The sequence below is a fragment of the Mauremys mutica genome, chromosome 5 (assembly GCF_020497125.1).
Source record: "Mauremys mutica isolate MM-2020 ecotype Southern chromosome 5, ASM2049712v1, whole genome shotgun sequence".
NCBI classification, from domain to species: Eukaryota; Metazoa; Chordata; order Testudines; family Geoemydidae; genus Mauremys; species Mauremys mutica.
In genome coordinates, this window is record NC_059076.1 from 119,445,738 (window position 1) to 119,468,456 (window position 22,719).

Below are 22,719 nucleotides of genomic sequence, written 5' to 3' on the forward strand. Positions count from 1 at the left end.
AAATTAGAGGGAAAACTGCCTTCCACCCCGACTACCTATCTCACCTTGGCAACTCGGGGCTTGCCTTGGTCCCAAGGGTTCAAACCCTGCAATTCCTGCAATAAGCCCATGCCGCTTGTCTATGTTAGAGGGCTTATTCCTTCACCCTCCCACTTCCCTGGGAGGGTGAACAGAGAGCAACAATACCTGAAGTCCAAAGGTGCAAACAATTCAATGTTAATTGGGGTGAACTTGCAGCAAGCTTAAATCCAAGTTCCTTTTTCCTTATTTTTGAATCCCAACTTACTTCCTGTTTGCCCCTAATTTATATAGTAATATTCTTAGCTGTACCATAACCAATCTAGCCAGTACTAACATATTGTAACATAAGTCTCTAACCAATTATATCCCACTACCCTAATTAACTTACACCTAGCAAAATTAATTATACAGCAGACAGAAACAATTGGAGAACCAGACAGATTAACAATAGAAAGTGGGGGCCATAAAGATAAAACATGCAGAAATGAGGGTTTCACAACCACAACTATTGAGAAGTGATTTCTTGCCAGACAGGATGCTATGTTAAGTTTACTTTAACTATCTTTATCTGGTGGTGGTAGGCATTATCAGGACGGGACTGTATTTCTAACAGCCCATTACCACCTTATTTCAATGTGACTAGTTTGGAAGGTGAGGATGTGACCGTTCGCTTCCCAGCTTATGGCTGCCTCTGCTGCTTAGCCAAAGGCCTTAGCCTAAGAACCAGGCCTCAGACTGTCACAGTGAGAGAAGGCCCAGGAACAGGTGGACTGTGATTTTGATTCTTTGTTTTATAACTCTATAACTAGCTAAGTGATAAAAATACACTTAAGTTCTTAAAGTATAGGCCTTTACAGACCGTCTTAAATAACTATATCCTAACAGTCTAACGTGTCTGGTGGGAGGTGCACCAAGACAATAGGTGCAGGATTTGTAAAGGGTTTCGCCCTAGAACACAAAAAGAGCGGGACTTCTGTTTAAAGCAGCTTCTTATGGAGGTGACTCTGATTGCAGTCCACCTCAGCACGGCAAGATCCGGCACCAAGTTCAATTCACCTCGGTACGACAAGACCTGGTCCCATCCCCGGCACCACAGGAGCGGCGTTGCAAGCAGGGTAGTAGTGGATTTCCGCCTTGGAGACCCACTCCTTTGGGGAGCACCTGGCACAGAGATTTGGAGTTGGCACTGTTGACTTCGGATCCGCAAACGGGACCATTGAGTCCAGTGCCGTTGGTCTCCCCAAGCCATATGGTCGAAGAAGTAGGGCTACCATGCACCCCAGACACGTTTTGAGGCCGTGAGGGACCTCATTGCCATGACACCAGTAGGGTCCCTGGCCCTCTGCAACAAGCCTCCGGCACCACTGAAGGAGGTATAGTCACAGGGAAAGCCAGCAATGTTGCGTCCGCCTGCATCTCCAAGGCACTGTTTGCCGGTACTGACAGGGAAGCACTGCTCTGAGTCCCATCACCGATCCATCTCACAATGACACTCTGACTTGCGGCACTGCTCACCATCCCGGCACTGATCTCTGACTTGGTGGAGGTACTGTTCTCGGCACCGGACATCATGGCACCATTCAAGGTCTCTGCACCAGTCATTGTCATGGTGCCACCCTGGATCCCAGCACCACTCCCCATCCTTGTGGCACCAATCACCAGCCCAGCTTCGCTCAGCACTGTCATGGCCATCTAGATCCTGGTCCTCATTTTCGGACTCGGAGGCAGGGTTCAGATACTCATGCTGGAACCGGCACAGGTTGGCACGTAGATGTCCTGATGTGGGCACAATGCCATGGCCAGCACAATGGCAGAGGCTGGCACAGTGCCCCTTTTGGACCCCTTGGGCATATCACGAGGCCCAGGGTACCTTGTCCAAGGTCTACTGGTCGGCCAGCCACCCTGCCCCCAGGGGTGCTGAGAGTACTGCAGCCTCAGTGCCTTTCCTAGAGCTGGCCGTGCTCCTTCAGTGGATCCAGGGATAATCGACCCGGAACAGGAGGCTGGGCAGGAGGTCCCAATGGACCAGGAAATCCAGGATGACTCTGTTCCTCTGCTTGCGTTCTCATTGTCCTCTCTGGAAAAGGCTGTGGCAGGGACTTCTGCTTCAGGGCCGCTGCCATTAGAGTCACGCCCACCAGGACCTGCTGTGCAGAGTGGCGTGCAACATGGGCCTACAGGCTGAGGAGGTGGCAGAACAAGAGGACCCGATGGCGGACATGCTGGCCCCGGAAGGTCCATCCAGAGTGGGCCTGCCACTTATCAAGACCATCCATGTGTAGAAAAGATATACTTCATCTCCTCTAAGGGATACAAGTATTTGTACACCGACCCATAGCCCTGCTGCATGGTAGTGTCAGTGGTGAATGAACGAGAGAGGCAGGGGCAACAGGGACTCACTCCAAAGTCCAAAGACTCTAAAGGATTCAACCTTTTGGCAAGAAGGTCTATTCCATGGGAGGGGTTACAGCTCAGGATTGCTAATCAGCAGGCAATCCTGAGCAGATGCATCTTCAATTCCTGGAACTTCATGTTGAAATTTAGGGAACTGTTGTCCTCGGAGTCCAGGGAGGAGTTTGGGGCCATTGTTGAGGAGGGCAAGGCAGTGGCACGGACCTCTTTACAGGCCTCACTGGAGGCTGCAAACTCAGTGGCGTGCACCTTGTCCTCTGGCTTGGCCATGAGGAGAAGCTCATGGCTGCAGGCCTCAGGTCTGCCACCTGAGGTCCAGCAACCCCTCCAGGACCTGGCCTTTGATAGGGCAGGATTATCTGCAGAGCACACTGACTCTAGGCTGCATAGCCTAAAAGACTTGAAGGCTACGCTGAAGTCACTGGGTGTGCACACCCTCGCTACTCAGCGGAAACATTTTAAACCACAGACCTCTCAACGTCCCTACCAACCGCATCCTAGACAAGGACTTTTCTAGGAAGTGTGGTAGGAATGGCAGGCAGAAGCCATCCCAGCCCTCTTACATGGGGCTCTTACATGCCTACCCAGGGCCAGGCATGTAGCTCTTCGGGCTCCAAGCAGGTCTTTTGAAGGTGCGCCCGGGGATAGCGTGCCAGACTATGGACCACATCCTCAACCCTGTTTTCTGAACTGTCTATCCCACTTCTACCGTGCTTGGTCCTAAATAACATTGGACTACTGAGTTCTTCGCATGGTACAAGTGGGCTATTCTCTCCAGTTCTACTCCTACCCCCTTCTCCGTCCCTCTTCAGGGATCCTTCTCATGAGCAACTCCAGATTCCTCGGCAGCTAAGGGGCAAGGGATTCTACTCAGACAGTACCCTACCTCCACAGCAAGAGCCTGCCTGAGACTACTCGGTCAAATTGCATCTTGTACATACGTGGTACACAGCATGCCAGAATGTGTCTCAGACCTCTCAAGATTTGGCTCACGTCAGCGTACTGCCTGGGACGTGACAGTCTGGACTCTGGTCACTCTTCCAGGTCACATCCTCCAGTCCCTGGACTGGTGGCTCAACCAAGACGTGTGCAAGGGAGTCCCCTTCCATAGACCTCAACCCTCCCTGTCCCTGGTAACAGATGCGTCAGCATTGGGGTGGGTTGCACACCTGGGGAACCTTCAGACACAGGGCCTCTGGTCTCAAGACAAGCTCTCACTCCACATCAGTATCAAGGAGTTGAGAGCCATTTGGCTAGCATGCCAACCTTCCAGGCCTGCTTCAGCGGTCAATGTGTGGGAGTCATGATGGACAACACAACTGCAATGCTTTACGTAAGTAGGGTGGCACCCGTTCCTCTCCCCTTTGTTGAGGACAAGGTGCAGCTCAGGCCTGACCTGGAAGTCGAACCAACTATTCATGGCAGTAGCAGACCGTATGAAAGGTCTCCCGGTCTCGTCGCAGAGGATCTCATTGTCGCTTATGTCCTGCATTCGCACCTGCTACAAATTAGTTAATGTTCCAGCCCCAGCTCTCATGACCCATTCCATGAGGGCGCAGGCCTTATTGGCAGCGTTCCTGGTTCAGGTGCCAATTCAAGAAATCTGCAGGACGGCACACATTTGCCACTCAGTATGCTATAACCAAGCATGTTAGAGATGATGATGCAGCCTTCGGCAGAGCAGTGCTCCAGTCTGATGCTTTGTAACTCCAACCACACCTCTGAGGTAGGGCTTGGAAGTCACCTAACTGGAATTGATGTGAGCAAGCACTTGAAGAAGAAAAAACGGTTACTCAGCTACTCATCACTGTTCTTCGAGATGTGTTGCTCAGATCAATTCCAGACCCACCTGCCTTCCCACCTGTCGGAGTAGCTGGCAAGAAGGAACTTAGTAGGCCCCGGATTGGCAGGGTCATATATTGAGTGCCATAGATGTGCCACTCCATGGGGCTCTTACAGCCGACCCGATGGGTGCCGCTAGGGGAAAACTTTCCGACAACTGCACGTGGCGCGCGCATACACACCTAACTGGAATGGATGTGAGCAGCACATCTCAAAGAACATCAGTTACAAGATGAGGAGTAACCATTTTTCCTGATGAAGCGTTGTCTTCAAAACATTCCCATTTTACCATCCTTCGATAATTGTTTTTCAGAGGAGAGGCAGGTTTTTTCTTCACCCAGTCTCAATCAGTATCATTTGATCTTAAATGTTCTCCCAGGGTGTCTCTCCAGGATCATGATAGCAATAATGTTGGCTTTATGGGGAAAAGGAAATTCACTTCTCTTCTTGGACAACTTTTCTGATTCAGGTTCAGAAGCAAGCGCACAGTGATAACGTCCCTGGAGTATCTTGGTTTCAGGACAGACACTTAGTACCAGGGAAGTCTATGATAGACCCTGGCTGAGGATGAATATTGTCGGGTACCAAGGTCTCATCTCGGAAGAATGTTAGCAGAAGGTGGAGATGTTCATAAAGGAAAACAAGTGGTGCCACAGAAACAAAAATTCAGTTCTTATGCAGGCATGCTTTAGTGATCAAGAGTTCATATGCTACCTGTCCAATAATTCCAGGTATCCCCTCTGCATCATATCTTATCTCAGCTGTTGGGAGAGATTTAGCTTCAGATGTATAGCTGTGCCCCCACAGCTAGTGAATGCAGATTTGTTGTTGTTAACGATCTTTCTGATTCAGTTCAGGGAATGGATACTAGAAAGAGACAGCACAGCATCCAACCTCTGAAACACAGTGATTCACTGAGGTCTCAGAGCACTGCTCCTTCACCGTGTAACAGATTTGTTCTGGTCACCACAGTCAACGTGTCTGATAGAGTTTTCATGATAATTGGGAAGAATATGATTAACCCTACTCCAAAGAGAATTTTCCTGCGTTGGCTGGATCAGAATTTCCTAGCTGTGTGTGCTGACTGTCAAAGGGGAGATGAACACACAGACTTGCATTGCAAAAGATGGATTAGCAGAGTGGCACCTGCACCTAGAAATATCTCATTCATTGTAAGTTAATTGTTGAGCTGGTGATTGACCTCTTTGCATCTGGAAATAGTAAATAAAGTGCCCTGCTTACTCCTCTCTGCGTCTGGACCAGGGAAATGAGGTGGTGAATGACTTCCCACCATTTTCACTGCTTCTCAGGACAGTACAAAAAGATAGGAATGAGAGAGCTGGGCATGGATACTGTTTATGCCTTTGTCTGACAAGGCTATGGCTCTCAGGCTGCCTCACATTAGATATTTGATGGTCTCACAGAAGTTTTCTGTTGCAAGACCAGTCCTGCCATTCGAAACTAGACGGGTTTATAGTGAATACTTGGATGAAGTGATATTGGGTTTATGGATACCAAAATAGAAGACAACAAATAGAACTTATTCTGCTGGTTGGTGTAATATCCATAGTTTTAACTATTGTGTTAAACCAGTGAAACATAGCCTTGAGCAGGGGCGGCTCTAGGAATCCCGCCGCCCCAAGCAGGGCGGCGTGCTGCGGGGCGCACTCTGGCGGTCACCAGTCCCGCGGCTCCGGGGGACCTCTTGCGGAGGTTCCGCTGGTCCTGCGGCTCCGGTGGAGTATCCGCTGGCATGCCTGCGGGAGGTCCACCCGAGCCGCGGGACCAGTGAACCCTCCGCAGTCATGCCTGCGGGAGGTCCACTGGTCCTGCGGCTCCAGTGGACCTCCCGCAGGCATGACTGCGGAAGGTCTGCCGGAGCCGCCTGCCACCCTGCCGGCAAAATGCCGCCCCAAGCGCGCGCTGGGGTCTGGAGCCGGCCCTGGCTTTGAGTTCCCCCAGCAGGGCTTTATTTTGTGTGTATAAAAATCCAAGTAAAAAGATCAGCTTTCTGTAGTATAATGTTCTCAGCATTTTCAAGAAAAGGAAGATTATACCAATCCCAGCACTAAATGCTTCCTTAGGGCATCCACTATATTCCAACCCTGCAAGGTTATAGAGCATAATCTTGAAATCTCATTCTGCTCCTTGCCAGCACTACCCAGATTGAAGCCCTACAGGAGGCTTCATTATACCACAGATCTTTTAGAATAGGCCTGCTGATGTTACCATCTCTAGTCAGATAAGGGTTTTTTATTTGAAGTTGGGAGCTTTCTCTCTCTGTCAAGACCTAGTGTTGTATTTTTAATTCAGGAATGTGATTCTCACAACTATCATAACATTCATTCCCTAAGTAAATTCAAGAAATATTTCTCTTTCAAGGAATTATCAAAGCACTGTCAACCTCAGGTCAGACAGTCATGTCTCCTGTATTGAAATCTGCCAGTCAGCCATGTGTTCATCAAATTCTGCATTTTGGTTATCTAGTCTTAGCAAATGCCATTTTCTTTATTTTGGGAGAAGTCTTTTCTATGGCTTAGTACTAGGGGAAGATGAAGACGATATTTACCTCCCACCCTGTGGGCACACTGCTTTGAAAATTCCATGATAATGGATCTGTGGACCTTTAGAAAAAGAATAGGAAAATATATCTGTGCTTACCTGAAAAAATACTTTAGTCAAATAATAAGGGCCACAGATCCAGCCAAAGACAAATGAAGACAAATTAATCATCTGGCAGAGCAATGAAAATTGACATCCAAGGATTTAGGTTCGTTGTCAGTTAGCGGAAATTACTATGCTCTGCAGTTGGAAAAATTGTTGTTCCCCCACAAATTATATTTAACACAATCTGTGATGTAGGAAAGTAGTTTTGAATTCCCTGTCTGTGAAAGTTATCTCAGCCGGAGGGAACTTTAGGAGTCAGGGCTTTCCCTTGCTGCTAGTGGCTGACGGAGAGGTCTGGTTCTGCCTCCAAGTTGGAAGCAGACTGAAATACCCATTTTAACAGATCTGTGGACGTTATTACTTGAAAGAAAGGAAATTTTCAGGTAAATATGCATACATTTTTCTATTCTTTGCATTAAATTTTATATTCAAACTTTTAAAAATGTTTTACAGTGCAGTTAACGTATAATTTGTATTTTGTAACATGTAAGCAATCTTTTAGGCAAATGAAAACATTGACTCTTTAAAAACTGTCTACATTTGACAGAGTAAGTTTAGCAACAAATGTACAGTTGCGGTGAGTCACATTTTGTACCTTAGTCAGTTCATATGTCTTAACAGTTGATTCACCCAGAACAGCTGCTTAATCTTTCACTTGGTGACAGGCCACATGCCAAGAAAAGCATTCTGGTGCACTGCAGTTATACACTATCAAAAAGTGAAACAAAGAACTTGTATCTCATTGTTCAAAGCCGTATTTTATGAAAGTGATTAATTGCTTTTTAAGATTTAAAGTATACTATGAACCCAAAGGGAAACTGTAGTGACTAATTCTCATATCACTATTATAATTATCATTAACAATTAAAATATACTGCCTTTAATTTACTATGGTGCTTCACCAATATAGAAAAGACTTGTAGCTAAATAAGATATGACAGACAAAGAAAAGGCTAGGACACAGTTCAGGGCAGAACAAGGAAGACTTTACCTTGCTTCACATGGAACAAGATGCAAAGTCATAGCTAGCTAAGTAGATTATATTGTACATATATTTTTAAGTAATTTTAGGAAGATGTCATTTATAATATCTAGCTCTGAATTGTTCAAATTTCTCAGTACAGGCAGCTGTTTCGCTGATATGTCATAGAAGGCAAGCTCAGTCAACTGGCCCCTAGCCAAATAATACCATTGAGAGGGAATAGGTAATGACTTAACAGATCCACTGAAAATAGGATAAAGAGCCATATATCCTTACTTACTCATGCTACCTTCAGTTCTGTAGACTAGAAACTTGGTAAAATAATCATGAGATGTGACCATCATGGTAGCAGAAACTGAGAAAACATGCTAAACCTACTGGATGGTAACTGTATTCAAATAAACATTAGAACAGTTGTTCTCAAATGTTTGTACTGTTTCACATAGCAAGCCTCTGAGTGCGACCCTCCCCCCGCCCCCTTATAAATTAAAAACTCTTCTAAAATATATTTAACACCATAATAAATGCTGGAGGCAAAGCAGGGTTTGGGGTGGAGGCTGACAGCTTGTGACCCCCTGTGTAATAACCTCGTGACCCCCTGAGGGGTCCTGACACCCAGTTTGATAACCCCTGCTTTAGAATGACTATACTGGGCCTGATATACTTACCCTGGATTACAGCTTATCTTCAGGCTCCCAATGGGACCCAGTCTTTTGAAGCTCCTGGCTGAAGCCTTAAAGACACAAAATATAATCTCTCCTGCCTACAAATGTAACTCTGACAGTTGCGTTTTAATGGGCTGGAACTTGGCATAGATAATTGTTGACAGAGACAGTTTTTTGTCTTTGAGTTAAAATTGGTTAAATCAACATTTTTAAATTGTATAAAGTATTCCAAACACAGCAAATTGGTGGACTTATTTTTTTTTAAAGGCAAATCTTCTGTACTAATTGAAGACCACAAATTTTAAAAAGTGTGCAGGCTCTCTTCTCTTTAGAAGCAAAATAAGCAAAAACTTTGCCTTTTTTTCCTCTCTTAAAAATATTAACAGATACTTAAATTTGGAAATGAGTATATGAAACCTACCACCTTTCATAATGTTATCTAAAGTGTTATGTTTCAACCGGATGCATTTAATTGATATTGCATCTGGCTGTACATGTCACTTTGAGGGATTTTATAGAGGTATTAGTTACTTTTTTAAACTAGAAATGAAATCCTACAGATCTCATATTTAATGTTATTTCTCTTCACCTACTGCAGGAGACTCTTGACAGAGGAGTGTAGTATCTGTGCTCATGAATATAGACTTTTTCACAGCACTGACAGGAGTCTAGTGAAAATGTTGAACCATCACACCAGTTTTGTTTGTCTGTGGGTGCTGTTGGAAAAGGCCCTCTGCAATGGAGTAGAGAAAAGGAGAGAGAGTAAAGGAGACTCATTCAGTGGTCTAGTAGCAACAAATGAGAGTTTGGGTGTGAATTTAGTGATCTCCTTTTATCTTGCGTGCTTGAGGATTGCTGCCTTTGATTTCTCTCACTCTTTGGTTAACTGAAAGAGTATGTTGATTTGCTCTAGATAAAGCTATGCTATTTTGTAAGCAAGAGGCAGGTTGAACGGAGAAAAGTCACAGAAATCTTAAGTTAACAAGCAGTCAGATTGACTGCTTGTTTTTTCTGATTGGGCAAATTCAGAGGCTTAATTTATCTATTAGTAAGGCTATGTTTTAGTCACAAGTATTTTTACTAAAAGTCATGGATAGGTCGGGGCAGTTAACAAAAATTCACTGCCCGTGACCTGGCCATGACTTGTACTACATATCCCTGACTAATCTTGGGGGTGTGGGGGTGCTGCGGGTGCTGTGGGGGGAGGGGCATGGTCTGAGGGGCACCGTAGTGCTTGGGGGAGGGGGAGGATTGGCGGGACTGGCAGACCTCCTACCCGGCTCCTCTCGGCACTCCCGGAAGCAGTGACATGTCTCTCCCTCTGTCCAAGCGCCAGCTCCCATTGGCCGGGAACCACAGCCAATGGGAGCTATGGGGGCGGTGCCTGTGGGCAGAGGCGGCACGTGGAACTAGAAGCTGATAGGGAGGAACATGTTGCCACTTCCGGGGAGCCTGTCAAAGTAAGCACTGCCCAGAGCCCTCACCTCCTCCCGCGTCCCAGCCCTGAGCCCCTCCTACATCCAAAAATCTGCTGCTGGGGGAGGTGGCCCAAGACTGCTTCAGCAGCAGTCGGTGCGGCTGGTCATGGGGCTGCCCGAGCTGCTCAGGCGGCCCCCGGGCCAGCTGCACTGGCCACTGCAGAAGTCACGGAGGTCCCAGAAAGTCACAGAATCCGTGACTTCCATGACAAACTCTCAGCCTTATCTATTAGCATAGTCACTCCCAAACTAGTAATCTGGCACCTATCCTTATATGAGCTAGTCTAGCCCTCAACAAGTGGACAGAATGCCAAAAAAGAATATCTTTGATGGATTGGGATGGAAGTAAAAAGAGGAGGGATGGGAGTAGGTGGATCCTGGAAGATACTACAACAGAGAGGGAAAATGAGGGATTGATTTGAGGGGAAGGGAAAAACTAAAAATACAAATTTTAAAAGTGGTGGGTTAGAAACCTCACCTCCAGATCTTGAAGGGGGAAAAAGAGGGACTATTATTGGAAGCTAGTTTAGTAGCTGAAATAAGCTTAAACAATATTTCATACTCCACCCGAAGACAGAAATCGTGAGAGTTAACCACATGATATTGTTGTAGATGCTATTGTGATTAAGTTCTGTGTATTTCATGTTGGGATAAATACTTCTTAAAATAATCAAAACCAATATAAATATTGCAGAGCTTAAAACTAAGAAAAGCAAGGCACTTCAGGGGTAGATAATTTTTAGTGTTTTAAATTCATATAATTACATATCCTACTGAGACAAACGGACACTAGCTGGGTTACTTTAGATTTTTCTGAAACTTGGGGTGTAATGGCTAAGATATATCCCTTAACAATATTGTATTGATTTGTTAAATACATCTCACAGTCTATAAGAGAATATTAAAGCATTTTATCACTGCTTGTGAGGTGTTACTTTGCTAATCTGCAGTCTGTTTTACACAGTGCGGTAAGAAGTTGAATAAATGATCTCTAGAGGCTTGACATTCTGCACTGTAGGCTTTTTTTTAACCTAGTGCTCGCTACATAGGATTGCTGTGCATAACAGCATGCAGTATGTCAGCTGATTTAAGTATTAGTTTTGTGATGCAGGCGGAAACTGAGTGTATGATTCCAAAACTTTTTCATTTCTTCAGCATAATGGTAAGCAGATTACCTTTTTCTTACATGTATTTGTGTTAGGTTAGTGTAGTGATTTTAAATTGCTTAGCTTTTATAAAGTTGCCACAGGTTGTCTTTCATGTAGTCATTCTTCAGAGCAGAGTGGAAACAAGACCAGCTCTTTCTGTGCTACTTTTTAAAACAAACAAACGAACAAAAAAGCTACTGTAGATGGTGCATGTATATACTGACAGCCACTGCAACCACACATCCATAGTATGCTATTCTTTTCTACCTTTTTAAATAGTAGGTAGTTCATAAACATAGGAGATATAACCTAATGTTCAATATTGCTGAGTCATCTTGAGTTAAGTATATGCTGTGAAGTTTTATATTTAGCACTTTCAACCCTGCAGTCGCAGTTAACTGGGTTAGGTAATTGCTTTGTCACTTTAACTTTAAATAATTAAACTTAGAAATTAAAGAGCTCAAGCCATTACTTCAGTATGACTTTTCAAATGAGCATATTATTTCAGAATGGAAAAGCAATTTTAATTGTACAGTTTGGTCTTTTTTACACAATGAAGTTTTAGGGGATCAGTATCACCTTATGTTCTCATTCCTGCCAATTCCTCTACTGAGAAGTAAGCAGGGAGGGGGTGAGTGTGTGTATATAAATATTTTTTTAAAAGAAATGCATTGCGCCAACACGGCGATGCAGGCAAATCTGCCTCTTTTGCATCTGTTTAATCACTTGTTAACCTCTGTGTGCTGTATGTAGTACCTTTGGAAAGAAGTGTACATCACATTCATACATACCAAAAAGGTTAAAAAGATGTTTGGGTCAAATTCAGAAGGTAAATGGTGGTGGTAGCTATTGCCAGTAGGTTTGTCTAAGGGTATGTCTATACTACCCGCTGGATTGGTGGGTAGTGTTCAGTGTATCGGGGATTGATTTTATCACGTCTCATCTGGACGCGATAAATCGATCCACTAATCGACGCCCATACTCCACCTCGGCAGGAGGAGTAAGTGTAGTTGACGGGGAGCCGTGGCAGTCGACTCGCCACTGTGAGGACAGCCAGGTAAGTTGAACTAAGATACTTCAACTTCAGCTACGCAAATAGCGCAGCTGAAGTTGCATATCTTAGTGCGAAACACCCTCCGCTAGCGTAGCCCAGGCCTAAGTCACAGTAACTTCAAGTGCTGTGAGGACTGAAGGTTGGAGTCGTAATAGGAAAAGCAACCTACATGTGTTTTTAAGAAGTGTGACAGTGTAAAGGGGGCTGCACATACAGCTTCTTACATCCCCCAGTATGATGCTTTTTCTATTACAACTCCAACCTTCTGCTTCTGAGTGTAAGTTGCTGTTAGTGGTTTCCCCAGGAATTGAAATGGGGGCAGGGTCAGGGCTGATTAGGGGTGAGACCATGAGGGTGAAGGTGTGCTGTATGGCACTATAGTAAAAACTTAAATTTAATAAAAAGGTCATGAAACATTTTTAACTCATGTTTTGAAATCATCACACAAATTAAAGTTGACTACTCAAGCCTTCTATGAAGCACTACATCTACAACCTTCTTGGTTTCTTGTTATAATTTTGCATAACTCTGTTAATGAACTTCTTGAATGCAGTGTGTTCATCTTTGGTGGCTTCTCGTGTGTCCGGTACTTCCATTCCTTCAATTGATATGCTGATTAGTTCATTCACATGATCAGGCAGAAGGCGACTTCTTTCAGAACACAACATTCTATTCAATGATGAAAAAGAATGCTCAACTGTAGCTGTTGTGACTGGGAGTAGCAAGAGATGAATTCCTACTTCTTTCATCCCAGAAAACAGAACACAAAGATTGGGTCGAGCCACTAGTGATGATAAAAAAGAAGTTGAAGTCAAATCTTCCTTCATTCGTCGTATGATATTCCACTCTGTTCAAATTCTCTGTTCTGTCCTGATCACATGGCAGCCCCATTGCAGGTAGTGCCTCACTCCACTCAACTGTTGTTGATTTATAGGACAGGCATCTGTAAAAGCTACGTAGAGGTTGAGTAGAATCTAAAAGTCGCTGTTGTAGATTTTTAAGAATCATGTCTGTGTACTTTTTCAGTTGTCTTAACAAACACTTCTTGTCTTCTTCACTTAAGGATTCAATATAAATGCCTTCATTAGTCAACTTCTGGACTGAAGTCTTTGCTTCTTCCAGTACTTTTTCAATGGATAGCTCTCTGATCCAAATGTAGCTTCTATTGCTGGACAAAGATCTATTACTGTTGTAGCAGATGCCTGGATGGCATTGTTTAATGACTCGTGGTTTCAAAAGAGAGAGAGAGAGAGAATGGCAATAGTCTTCTCTGAACGTAGTAGCAAAAGTAATCCACCAGCCTCACTTCTTAGATCCATCCCATCTTGATAGATAACTTTCCAGAGCCAGTAGTAACGGCTGGAGTAATTTTAAGACAATAGCCAAGGATCGCTCTTGAGAAAGCCAGCGGGTTTTCCCAGGTTGGACTAATTTGAACTTCAGTCCCAGTGTATCTTCTATATTTTCCAAGATATTTAGTCTTTTTGGACTGCTGCTGAAAAAAGAATATAGTGAAGACATTAAATTTATAGCTTTTTTAATGTCTTTTGATGATTCTGCAGCTCGTACTAGAGCTAGTTGGAGTAGATGGCCTCTGCAGTGTGTATAGGAGAGATTAGGGTTACACTTTTCTCTGAGCAAAGCTTGTACTCCACCATGTCTTGCAGAGAAGTTTGCAGCTCCATCAAATGCACAAGCAGCCATCTGTTTGGGGTCCAGTTGACAAGCATTTAACTCCTTCTGAGATGTGGGTTGTCACAGATGCAGCCAATGTGTCTTCTATAACAGGGGTCGGCAACCTTTCAGAAGTGGTGTGCCGAGTCTTCATTTATTCACTCTAATTTAAGGCTTTGTGTGCCAGAAATACATTTTAAAGTTTTTAGAAGGTCTCTATAAGTCTGTAATATATAACTAAACTGTATGTAAAGTAAATAAGGTTTTAAAAATGTTTAAGAAGCTCACTTAAAATTAAATTAAAATGCAGAGCCCCCCGGACCGGTGGCCAGGACCCGGGCAGTGTGAGTGCCACCGAAAATCAGCTTCCGTGCCACCTTTGGCACATGTGCCATAGGTTGCCTACCCCTGTTCTATAACTTGAACATCTAGAAATGCATTTACTGGCCTACCCCTGACATCAAGATAACGTACTTGATACCCATTTGCATCTGTGCAGTCATCAGCCATGTATGCAAATTTTTGAATGTGGTGAGAGAGTTCTTCACTTTTTTTCAGCGGTTGAATCTTTCACTGTTGGACCGCATGCTTCTAGCCAGTCGAGTTTCTTGCAGAAAGATAGTGAGCATTTGCAGGTCTTGTTTGGAACCAGTGTTCAACTTCAGGATGAACAAGTGACAATGCACTTAACATTGGCCTCCAGTTTGTAGTGTGTGATATCTCTTGCTTAAATAGAAAGCAGGATTCCACAGCCATGGTCGTTCGCATGAACTGTGTTGTGTCTCCAGCATTCTTAACAGCCTCATTAAGTAGTTCTAAAATTGGCTTTAAAAGTGGGCTTATAAGGCTTTCTGCATGTTGATCACCCCAGAGTCCTGGTGTTTTGCAGCCTTTTCACATAGTTTGTCAGCACTGGTTTTGCTGATCAGTTTGACAAACCAAGCTCCTCCACTTTTACCAATTATAGCATTGGGAAGCTTTCCTTCTTCGTAAGCTTTTTTGCAAGAGATGCACCAGTACCCATCTTTTGTAACTTCAATAAATGGGAACACTTTGACCGACAAACATCGGGAACTGCCTTTAGGTTTTGGAGACACTGTTTCTTCAGTAGGTAGCTGTATTTGTGCTTTGGGCCGGTCAGATGTAGATACACCACTTGAACCTTCAGGTGACATGTTGATGTATTCTTGGTTCTTGATGTGTTCTTCACCTTGGTTAGTTTTTAAGGCCTTTGAGTGGAAACATTTTTGTATTGTTTTTTGTCTTTTCATTTTCACTTTGACATGCAACATATAAAAGAGATATGAATAAAGTAAATGTTTTGTTAGGATAATGCAAATTTAACATAAGGATAATGCAAGTTACACCAAAACATATAACAGGTCTAGATTTCTAAAAAAATATAATTTAAAAAAAATGTATTTAATTTAAATTGACTTTTGAAAAGTAAGCTATCATGGGATAAGAGGGAAGTCCTCTCATGGATCAGTAACTGGTTAAAAGATGGGAAACAGGATAGGAATAAATTATCAGTTTTCAGAATGGAGAGAGATAAATAGTGGTATCCCTGAGGGGTCGGTACTGGGACCATTACTGTTCAACATATTCATAAATTATCTGGAAAAATGGGTAAACAGTGAGGTGGCAAAATTTGCAGATGATACAAAACTATTCAAGACAGTGAAGTCCCAGGCAGACTGCAAAGAGTTACAAAGGGATCTCACAAAACTGGGTGACTGGGCAACAAAATGGCAGATGAAATTCAGTGTTGATAAATGCAAAGTAATCCACATTGAAAAACAATCTCAACTATACATACAAAATGATGGAGTCTGAATTAGCTGTTAACACTCAAGAAAGAGATCTTGGAGTCATTGTGGATAGTTCTCTGAAACCATCCACTCAATGTGCAGCGGCAGTCAAAAAAGCAAACAATGTTGGGAATCATTAAGAAAAGGATAGATAATAAGACAAAATATCATATTGCCTCTATATAAATCCATGGTACATGCACACACCTTGAATACTGTGTGCAAATCTGGTAATCCCATTCCAAAAAAGATGTATTGGAATTGGAAAAGGTACAGAAATGGGCAACTAAAATCATTAGGGGTATGAAACAGGAGGAGAGATTAAAATGACTGGGAATTTTCAGCTTAGAAAAGAGATGACTAAGGAGGGATATGGTAGAGGTCTATAAAATCTTGACTGGTGTGAACAAAGTGAATAAGGAAATGTTATTTAATCTTTCACATAACACAAGAACTAGCAGTCACCCAATGAAATTAATAGGCAGCAGGTTTTTAAAAAAACAAAAGGAAGTACTTCTTCATACAACATAAAGTCAACCCGTGAAACTCTTTGCCAGGGGATGCTGTGAAGACCAAAACAATAACAGGATTAAAAAAAGAACTAGATAAATCTAGCATTCTGGAGCAAAGTCACTAAAATATAGTTCAACAAACAAATGTTTATTTAACATGCCCCTCACTTTTCCCTCCACCACATCCCACTCACCGATGTTGTCCTTGGTCATGGAGACTCAGAGATCAGAGGTGCTTTCACGTGAGTACACCTTCCAGGTGGGGGGCAAGAAAGCACCTTGCTCGTTCCTCCAGCTGCTCACTTTTCGCTCTGGCCACTGCTGTTTGTTGTGCCACTGTTCACTCCACCACTCTGTTCCCAATGGCCCTGCGCAGTCACTTTCTGCTGCCACCTGCCACTGTGACCTCTGCGAGTTGGTCTCTTGAGGTTCCACCCAGCTCTCAGTGATTTCAGCTGAGCTCTCAGTGGGGGAACCTCGCTGCTAGTGCAGTCTGGGCTGTCTCTTCCACAGAAACACTGTCCCCACAGCAGGACTAAGCACTTAGACCTGATTATCTGTGGTCACTTAACAGAACAAAAGACTGATTATGGAGCCTAATCAGCTTTGTCTTTAAACATCCCACTAAGTGGGTATTCATGCCCCAATACATCTGTTAGTCTATAAGGCGCCACAGGACTCTTTGCTGTCTTTAAACAGTGGAGAGGGACAGGTCCCCACCCTCTCTCTTGATGCCCTCAATAAGCACAAGCTAAGTAAAGTTCTACTGCCCTTTACTCATACAATAAGAACAACAACATTTCATTCCTCCACCCTCCCGCATTCAAGTTATTTGTAACCCAACCCCAGCCAAAATCTATCATTTGGGCAACACAGCTCTGTTTGCTGGATATCTAGGTAGATTAGGTGTGAATGTAAATACAATCTGGTCTTGAAGCCTTTCCCTCTAGCCCCAGCTCATCTCTAGCTGTCAGAGAGAGCTCATTTAGACTTTGCTTACACATCATCATTTGAAATTATTAGGTTGGCCAACATCACTGAAATGAATGCACTGACATTGTCATAAAAAACAACAGCTGTATAAGGAAGCTAGTCTATGTTCATACTTTTCAAATCTATTATACTTTTTCAGATACACATATTTTACCATACATTGTATATGCTTTTAAAGTGTGTATTAATGTTTCAATTTCAATTCAAATTTCCAAACAGTCACTAAATTGGCATGTAACTAGTTCACAAAACTGGAGGGCGGGAGGAGTGTTGGGGAAATTCAGGGGGTGTAGGGAAGTCACCGGTTGCTATACCATATTGTCTCTAAACATGACCCTTTCAATTGGGTTTCTCTTTAGATATTTTTCTACATATACCATCGTGCTCTGCTCTTCCCCAAAAGGTCATTTCAGGCTGTGGGTTTGCATCCTGTATTGTATTGACTGTCACACACCTTTTATTCCATTGAAACACTATGGAATACTACTCCATCAGATTGCTGGTAGTATTACTAACATGCTGCACTTCTGATGTTTAACATCTAACATTGGTAGTACAGCTTTCTCTAATTCTAGAACTGCTTTCAGGGTGGCGGGGGGGGGGGAGATAAAGAATGAAAAAAGTTGGGGGTGAGAGTAATGGAGGAAAGGCAGTTAATAGAAAAGAGGCTGGAGATAATGAGAGGCCAACAACAAAAATGAGATGGATAATAAAAGCATGAGAAAAGAGAGGATGAAGAAATCACTTACAGAAAAGCTAATTCAGGCATGGTAACTAGAAAGAGCAATAGGGTAGGGCCTGAACTGAACTAAGAACTTGATAAGTCATCTTCACAGTCCCTTTCTGAAAAAATATTTTAGGTGAACCCTGCAATAGAAGTCATTCAACTTCTTAAAGTAAATTCCATAATCTACTGATACGATTTTTACTATGATATTCAACTCAGTCCTAATTGACAATAGTGCGTGTATACATAAAAGTATACAAGTGATAAACTCACAAATACTTTACCGTAAATTGCATAGTATGATACTTGCATTTGGAAAACCTCTTCTTTATGTTCGTATTTATTAACTTGTTTCACATGATTACATTGACTCTTACTATGACACATTTCTTCCTGGGAACAAATGCATAATTTTAACCATTTTCTGGTGCTGTTTGATGCATACTTAGCCTGTGAAACATAGAAAATTCATGACTGACTAGATATTTATACATTTGTTTGCAGAATTGTTGTTACTGTCCCAGGTACCAGGATATGAGAGAGACAAAGTAGGCGAGGTAATATATTTTATTGGTCCAACTTCTGTTGGTGGATTTGTCCAAACCCTGGGAACAGGCATGGGTACTAGGATGCCTCCCCAATATGCCAGCCTCTTAATGGGCCACCTTGAGCAAGAATTTCTGGAAAAACGCACCACAAAACCAACAATATACATGAGATACATCAATGATGTTTTCATTGTCTGGACAGAGGACCTAAACGCCCTCATTGATTTCTACAACAACTTGAACAACCATCACCCCCATTCATCAAAAACTCTCTAGAACACTCCCACACCAGATTCAGTTTTGTGGATGTCACAATCAGCTTCAACAATGTAACTCTACCATACAGGCTATCATCAAATAATTACAAGCCATACTTGATGAGGACCACATCCTGAAATAAATCTTTCCCAGACCCACTCTTCTGGCCATCAAACAACCTCCTCAGCCTTGCCAAGCTCATGGTCAAAAGCAGGCTCCCCATAGACTAGGACATACCAACTCAAAATGGCACCAGACCTTGCCAGAACAGATGAAAAACCTGCAGGCCTATCTCCACTATTATGATGATCAAGACACCCAATATAACACCTTTGAAGAGCAGTGGGTTCTACACATGCATGTCATAGCATGTGGTGTACCTCATCCAGTGCACTAAATGCACTAAGAACAACTGTGGGTGAAACCAGACAATTACTACATTCTCAAATGAACTCTCATAGAAAAATGATATACAAAAACGCCATGGGTGAACAGTTTTCACAGAGCAAGCACTCTGTATCTGACCTCACTCCTCTTCCTCAAAAGAAACCTACACAACATCTTCAGAAGCTGAGCCTGGGAACTTAAATTCATAGTTCTGCTGGACACCAAAAACCATAGACGTAACAGTGATATTGGTTTTGCGGCTCATCACAACAATTTTGTAAAACACTGTACTGCCTGCTATCTCTTGATTGACCACTTAACTTTAAGTGATCTCCTACAGCATGTGTGAACTCCTTATGCTGAATTATTTGTACCACGTTGTATTCAACTTGGATATTCTAATTACCTTCCTCAGACCTGAGGAAGAGCTCTGTGAAGCTTGCAAGCTTGTCTTTTCCACTGACAGAAGTTGTTCCAATAAGAGAGATTACCTTATCTATTTTGTCTCTTAAATATTTATACTGCATTCATAATTTGGTATACATATTCTTTTTTTATATTTTTTTAGTAATTTGCACTTCTGTTTTTTGTTGTTGTTGTACAGAGCTCTGGGATCGAAACTTTAGTGGAGGAGCTTTGCTCCAGACTAAAAGACCTTCAGAGTAAGCAAGGTGAGAAGTATACTGAGTCTTTTGAGGCCAAAGAGCACATTTTGTAAAGTATACCATTTGGGGGTTTTCAGGTTGAGATGTTTAAAGGGAGGAGAGTAATGGGACGAGAACAAGGCGAACAGTTGGAAAATAAAATGAATAATCTTGTATCAATATGTTCTTTTACCTGAAAAATGGCTATCTTTAAATGGCACTTCCTTTATGAACAGATATGCTTTTGTGTGTGTGTTCAGTCATAACTTCTGCTTGCTTTGGTGAATTTTTATTCCTGGTCACATTGCAGCCTCAACAAAGATAAGAGATTGTGAGCTGGATTCTGTTCCTTTTTGTACAATGCCACTCATTTACTAATAATTGTTTCATAACTGTAATTTAGTAATCAGGTATATCTGTGAAAACCCACTAACATGAAGTGAGCTTGCTTAGGTGTCAGGTCATAATTTAAAGACTACATTGAATGTAACTGAGGCTGTAAATGGGACTCGCCAGGTCTAAGGGGAAGAATCTTTTACTTACACATGATATCTAAATTGAGACTGTAAAAGTGGAACCTCACAGTGCCATTCTTGCACTTTTGCTTCTCAAAATGCTACTACTGCACTTTTTTCTCTCCATAAACCTCTCTTGTTAAGACTTTAAAATGCTTGATCTTCATTATACTAAAAGTTATACTAAACTTTATACTAAAGTTTATACTAAAGTTCTGCATATTCTGTAATATTCACATATGATTTGGAATGACTTCATACTGCTTTACAAAAAATATTGGTTGTAGACTCTACAACTGAGTTCATAGTTGCTTGAACATTCATCTAACCATAAGGCAGCATATTTTGACAATTCAACAGCAGTACACATTCAGTCAAGTGAAAATCAAGTGTCTTGCACCCTCATGAAAAATAGAAATAATAAATAAAAATTAATAAATATTTCATTCTTTCTTAAATAAGACTTCTTTCGCTGAAAATTAGAATAAAACAAAGCAAGAAAGTTGAATTTTAGTAGCCTTGTTCCATTGTACAGCCAAAAGGCTGTTGTGGCAATACTTCTAAACAGACACCCTTTAAAAAAACCGAAAACAAACACAAAAAAGTTAAAATCAAGTAAATATTTTTCCCCTTTTTGATAGTTCTCTTTTCTATACTTAAATATGCAACCCTAATTCACATCTTAAACTGTTACTTTCTTTTGCTTCAGTCTTTCAGAAGAAATAAATCTAACTGTTCTAAACATAATTTTAGATGTTATGTCATGCTCTTTGGATTTCAGTGTTTATAAGAACATCTGTGTATCACTGTGAGCACCCAGGATAAGTATAACTCTTTAGCCATAAAAAGGAGCACACACTCAACATTCACAGTGAGTTCTTCGGGCTGCTTTTCAGTGACACCCTCGAGCTGCCTCTGTGTTGTTGATTATATAAAACCATTAATTTTGATATGAGTAAAAAAGATAAGTATGTACATCAACTGCATTTTTATATCTTGTATATTTTCATAGGAAAATTCATAATCCTATATTATACACAGCCCTTGCAACTGAAATCCCCCCTCTGCATTTCTCCCTCCCGCCACAAAAAGAATTACACTAATTGCTCTGGAGTTTAATTTTTTCCCACTGAAATACATGAGCAGTTAGATGCCAAAACCAATAGCAATTACATGTTCAATAAATGGACAATTAGTCTTTTATTTTACATGTAGAATTTCCAAAAGAGGTTAAGGACATTGACAAACTAAGTACAGTAAAATGCTGAATTGGAAAAGAGTGTAGCTAGGGCATAGTGTAGCCCACAGTTGCATCCTAGCATCTTTGGTGAAATTAATGGGGCTTAATTAGATTATTTTAGAAACTCTGAGTCTTAGGTTACACTTTATAACGATTTCTGTACATGAAATTGTTTTTATTGCTAAGTAGTAACAGGTTACCATATATTATTGTAAATATTTAACTACTGGTGTATATCCTGTGTTTTTGTTAGATACTTTTAGTTTATATTTAATAACTTTCTGAATTTCTCTGTAAAACTAAGGTATAACTTTCTGGCATTTTGTTTCATAACAGAGGAGAAGATTAACAGGAAGTTAGAGGGTTCTTTGTCTCCTGAGGCTGATTTATCTCCCACAGCAAAGGATCAAGTGGAAATGTATGTTTCTTTTAACTTGAAATTTAACATCTTCTAAATACAGTGGTTAAAAAGTAAAATGTTTAATGAAAGGAAATTTAAAGTTATTCCTACAGTCCCCTTTTGCACATGCAGTGTTCTGTATTCTAGGTGTTTGACACCTTATATATTTGCAGCAAGGCCAACTTTATTTTTGTTGACACTTGTGGAATTGAATTTTTAAACTGTAGTGTTCTATTTATTTAAATTTTTCCAATTTTTATTAAGGGGACTGTGTCAGCTAGACAACTTAAAGTGCTAAAAGTAGTTTCAGGTACTATTCCAACCTTTTTGTCCCCTTTCCAGATTTGTGGTGGTATAATTATGGTATTATATCTTTTAAGACAGTGTTATCTTCCATACAAAAAGGGGAAAGTGTGAAGTCGACTGTAAACAAAGTGCTGCTACCACTGAAAACAATAGGAGTTTTGCTTTTGACTTCTTTGGGGAAAGACGTATGATTTTGACTTTATCTTTCAATTAAAGAATTATAAGCAACCTTTCAGATACTGATGTAGCAACAGGTAAAATATGTCAGACAGAGGTGTCATTAAGTTGGCAATATCTCTTTTTAAAAAAAAAGAGAAAATTATCATACCTTAATGTTCAAAATAATATTCAAAGGAACTTACATAATGAGTTTAATGTTCAGATAAGTGACCCCAATACTGCTTATTACAGCATTACACTTATTACACTGATAAT

The 22,719-nt window shown here is 41.8% G+C and overlaps 1 protein-coding gene across 5 annotated transcripts in view; it reads left to right on the plus strand.

The window, feature by feature from the left end:
• The window catches only part of KIAA0232 (KIAA0232 ortholog), a 108,067-nt gene that overhangs the window by 49,320 nt on the left and 36,028 nt on the right, over window positions 1-22,719 (plus strand). For all 5 annotated transcript variants that reach the window (XM_045018556.1, XM_045018558.1, XM_045018559.1 and 2 more), the window contains exons 4-5: window positions 19,784-19,850; window positions 21,915-21,996. In XM_045018556.1, the coding sequence (XP_044874491.1) occupies window positions 19,784-19,850; window positions 21,915-21,996 (149 nt within the window). The remainder of the gene's footprint in view (window positions 1-19,783; window positions 19,851-21,914; window positions 21,997-22,719) is intronic.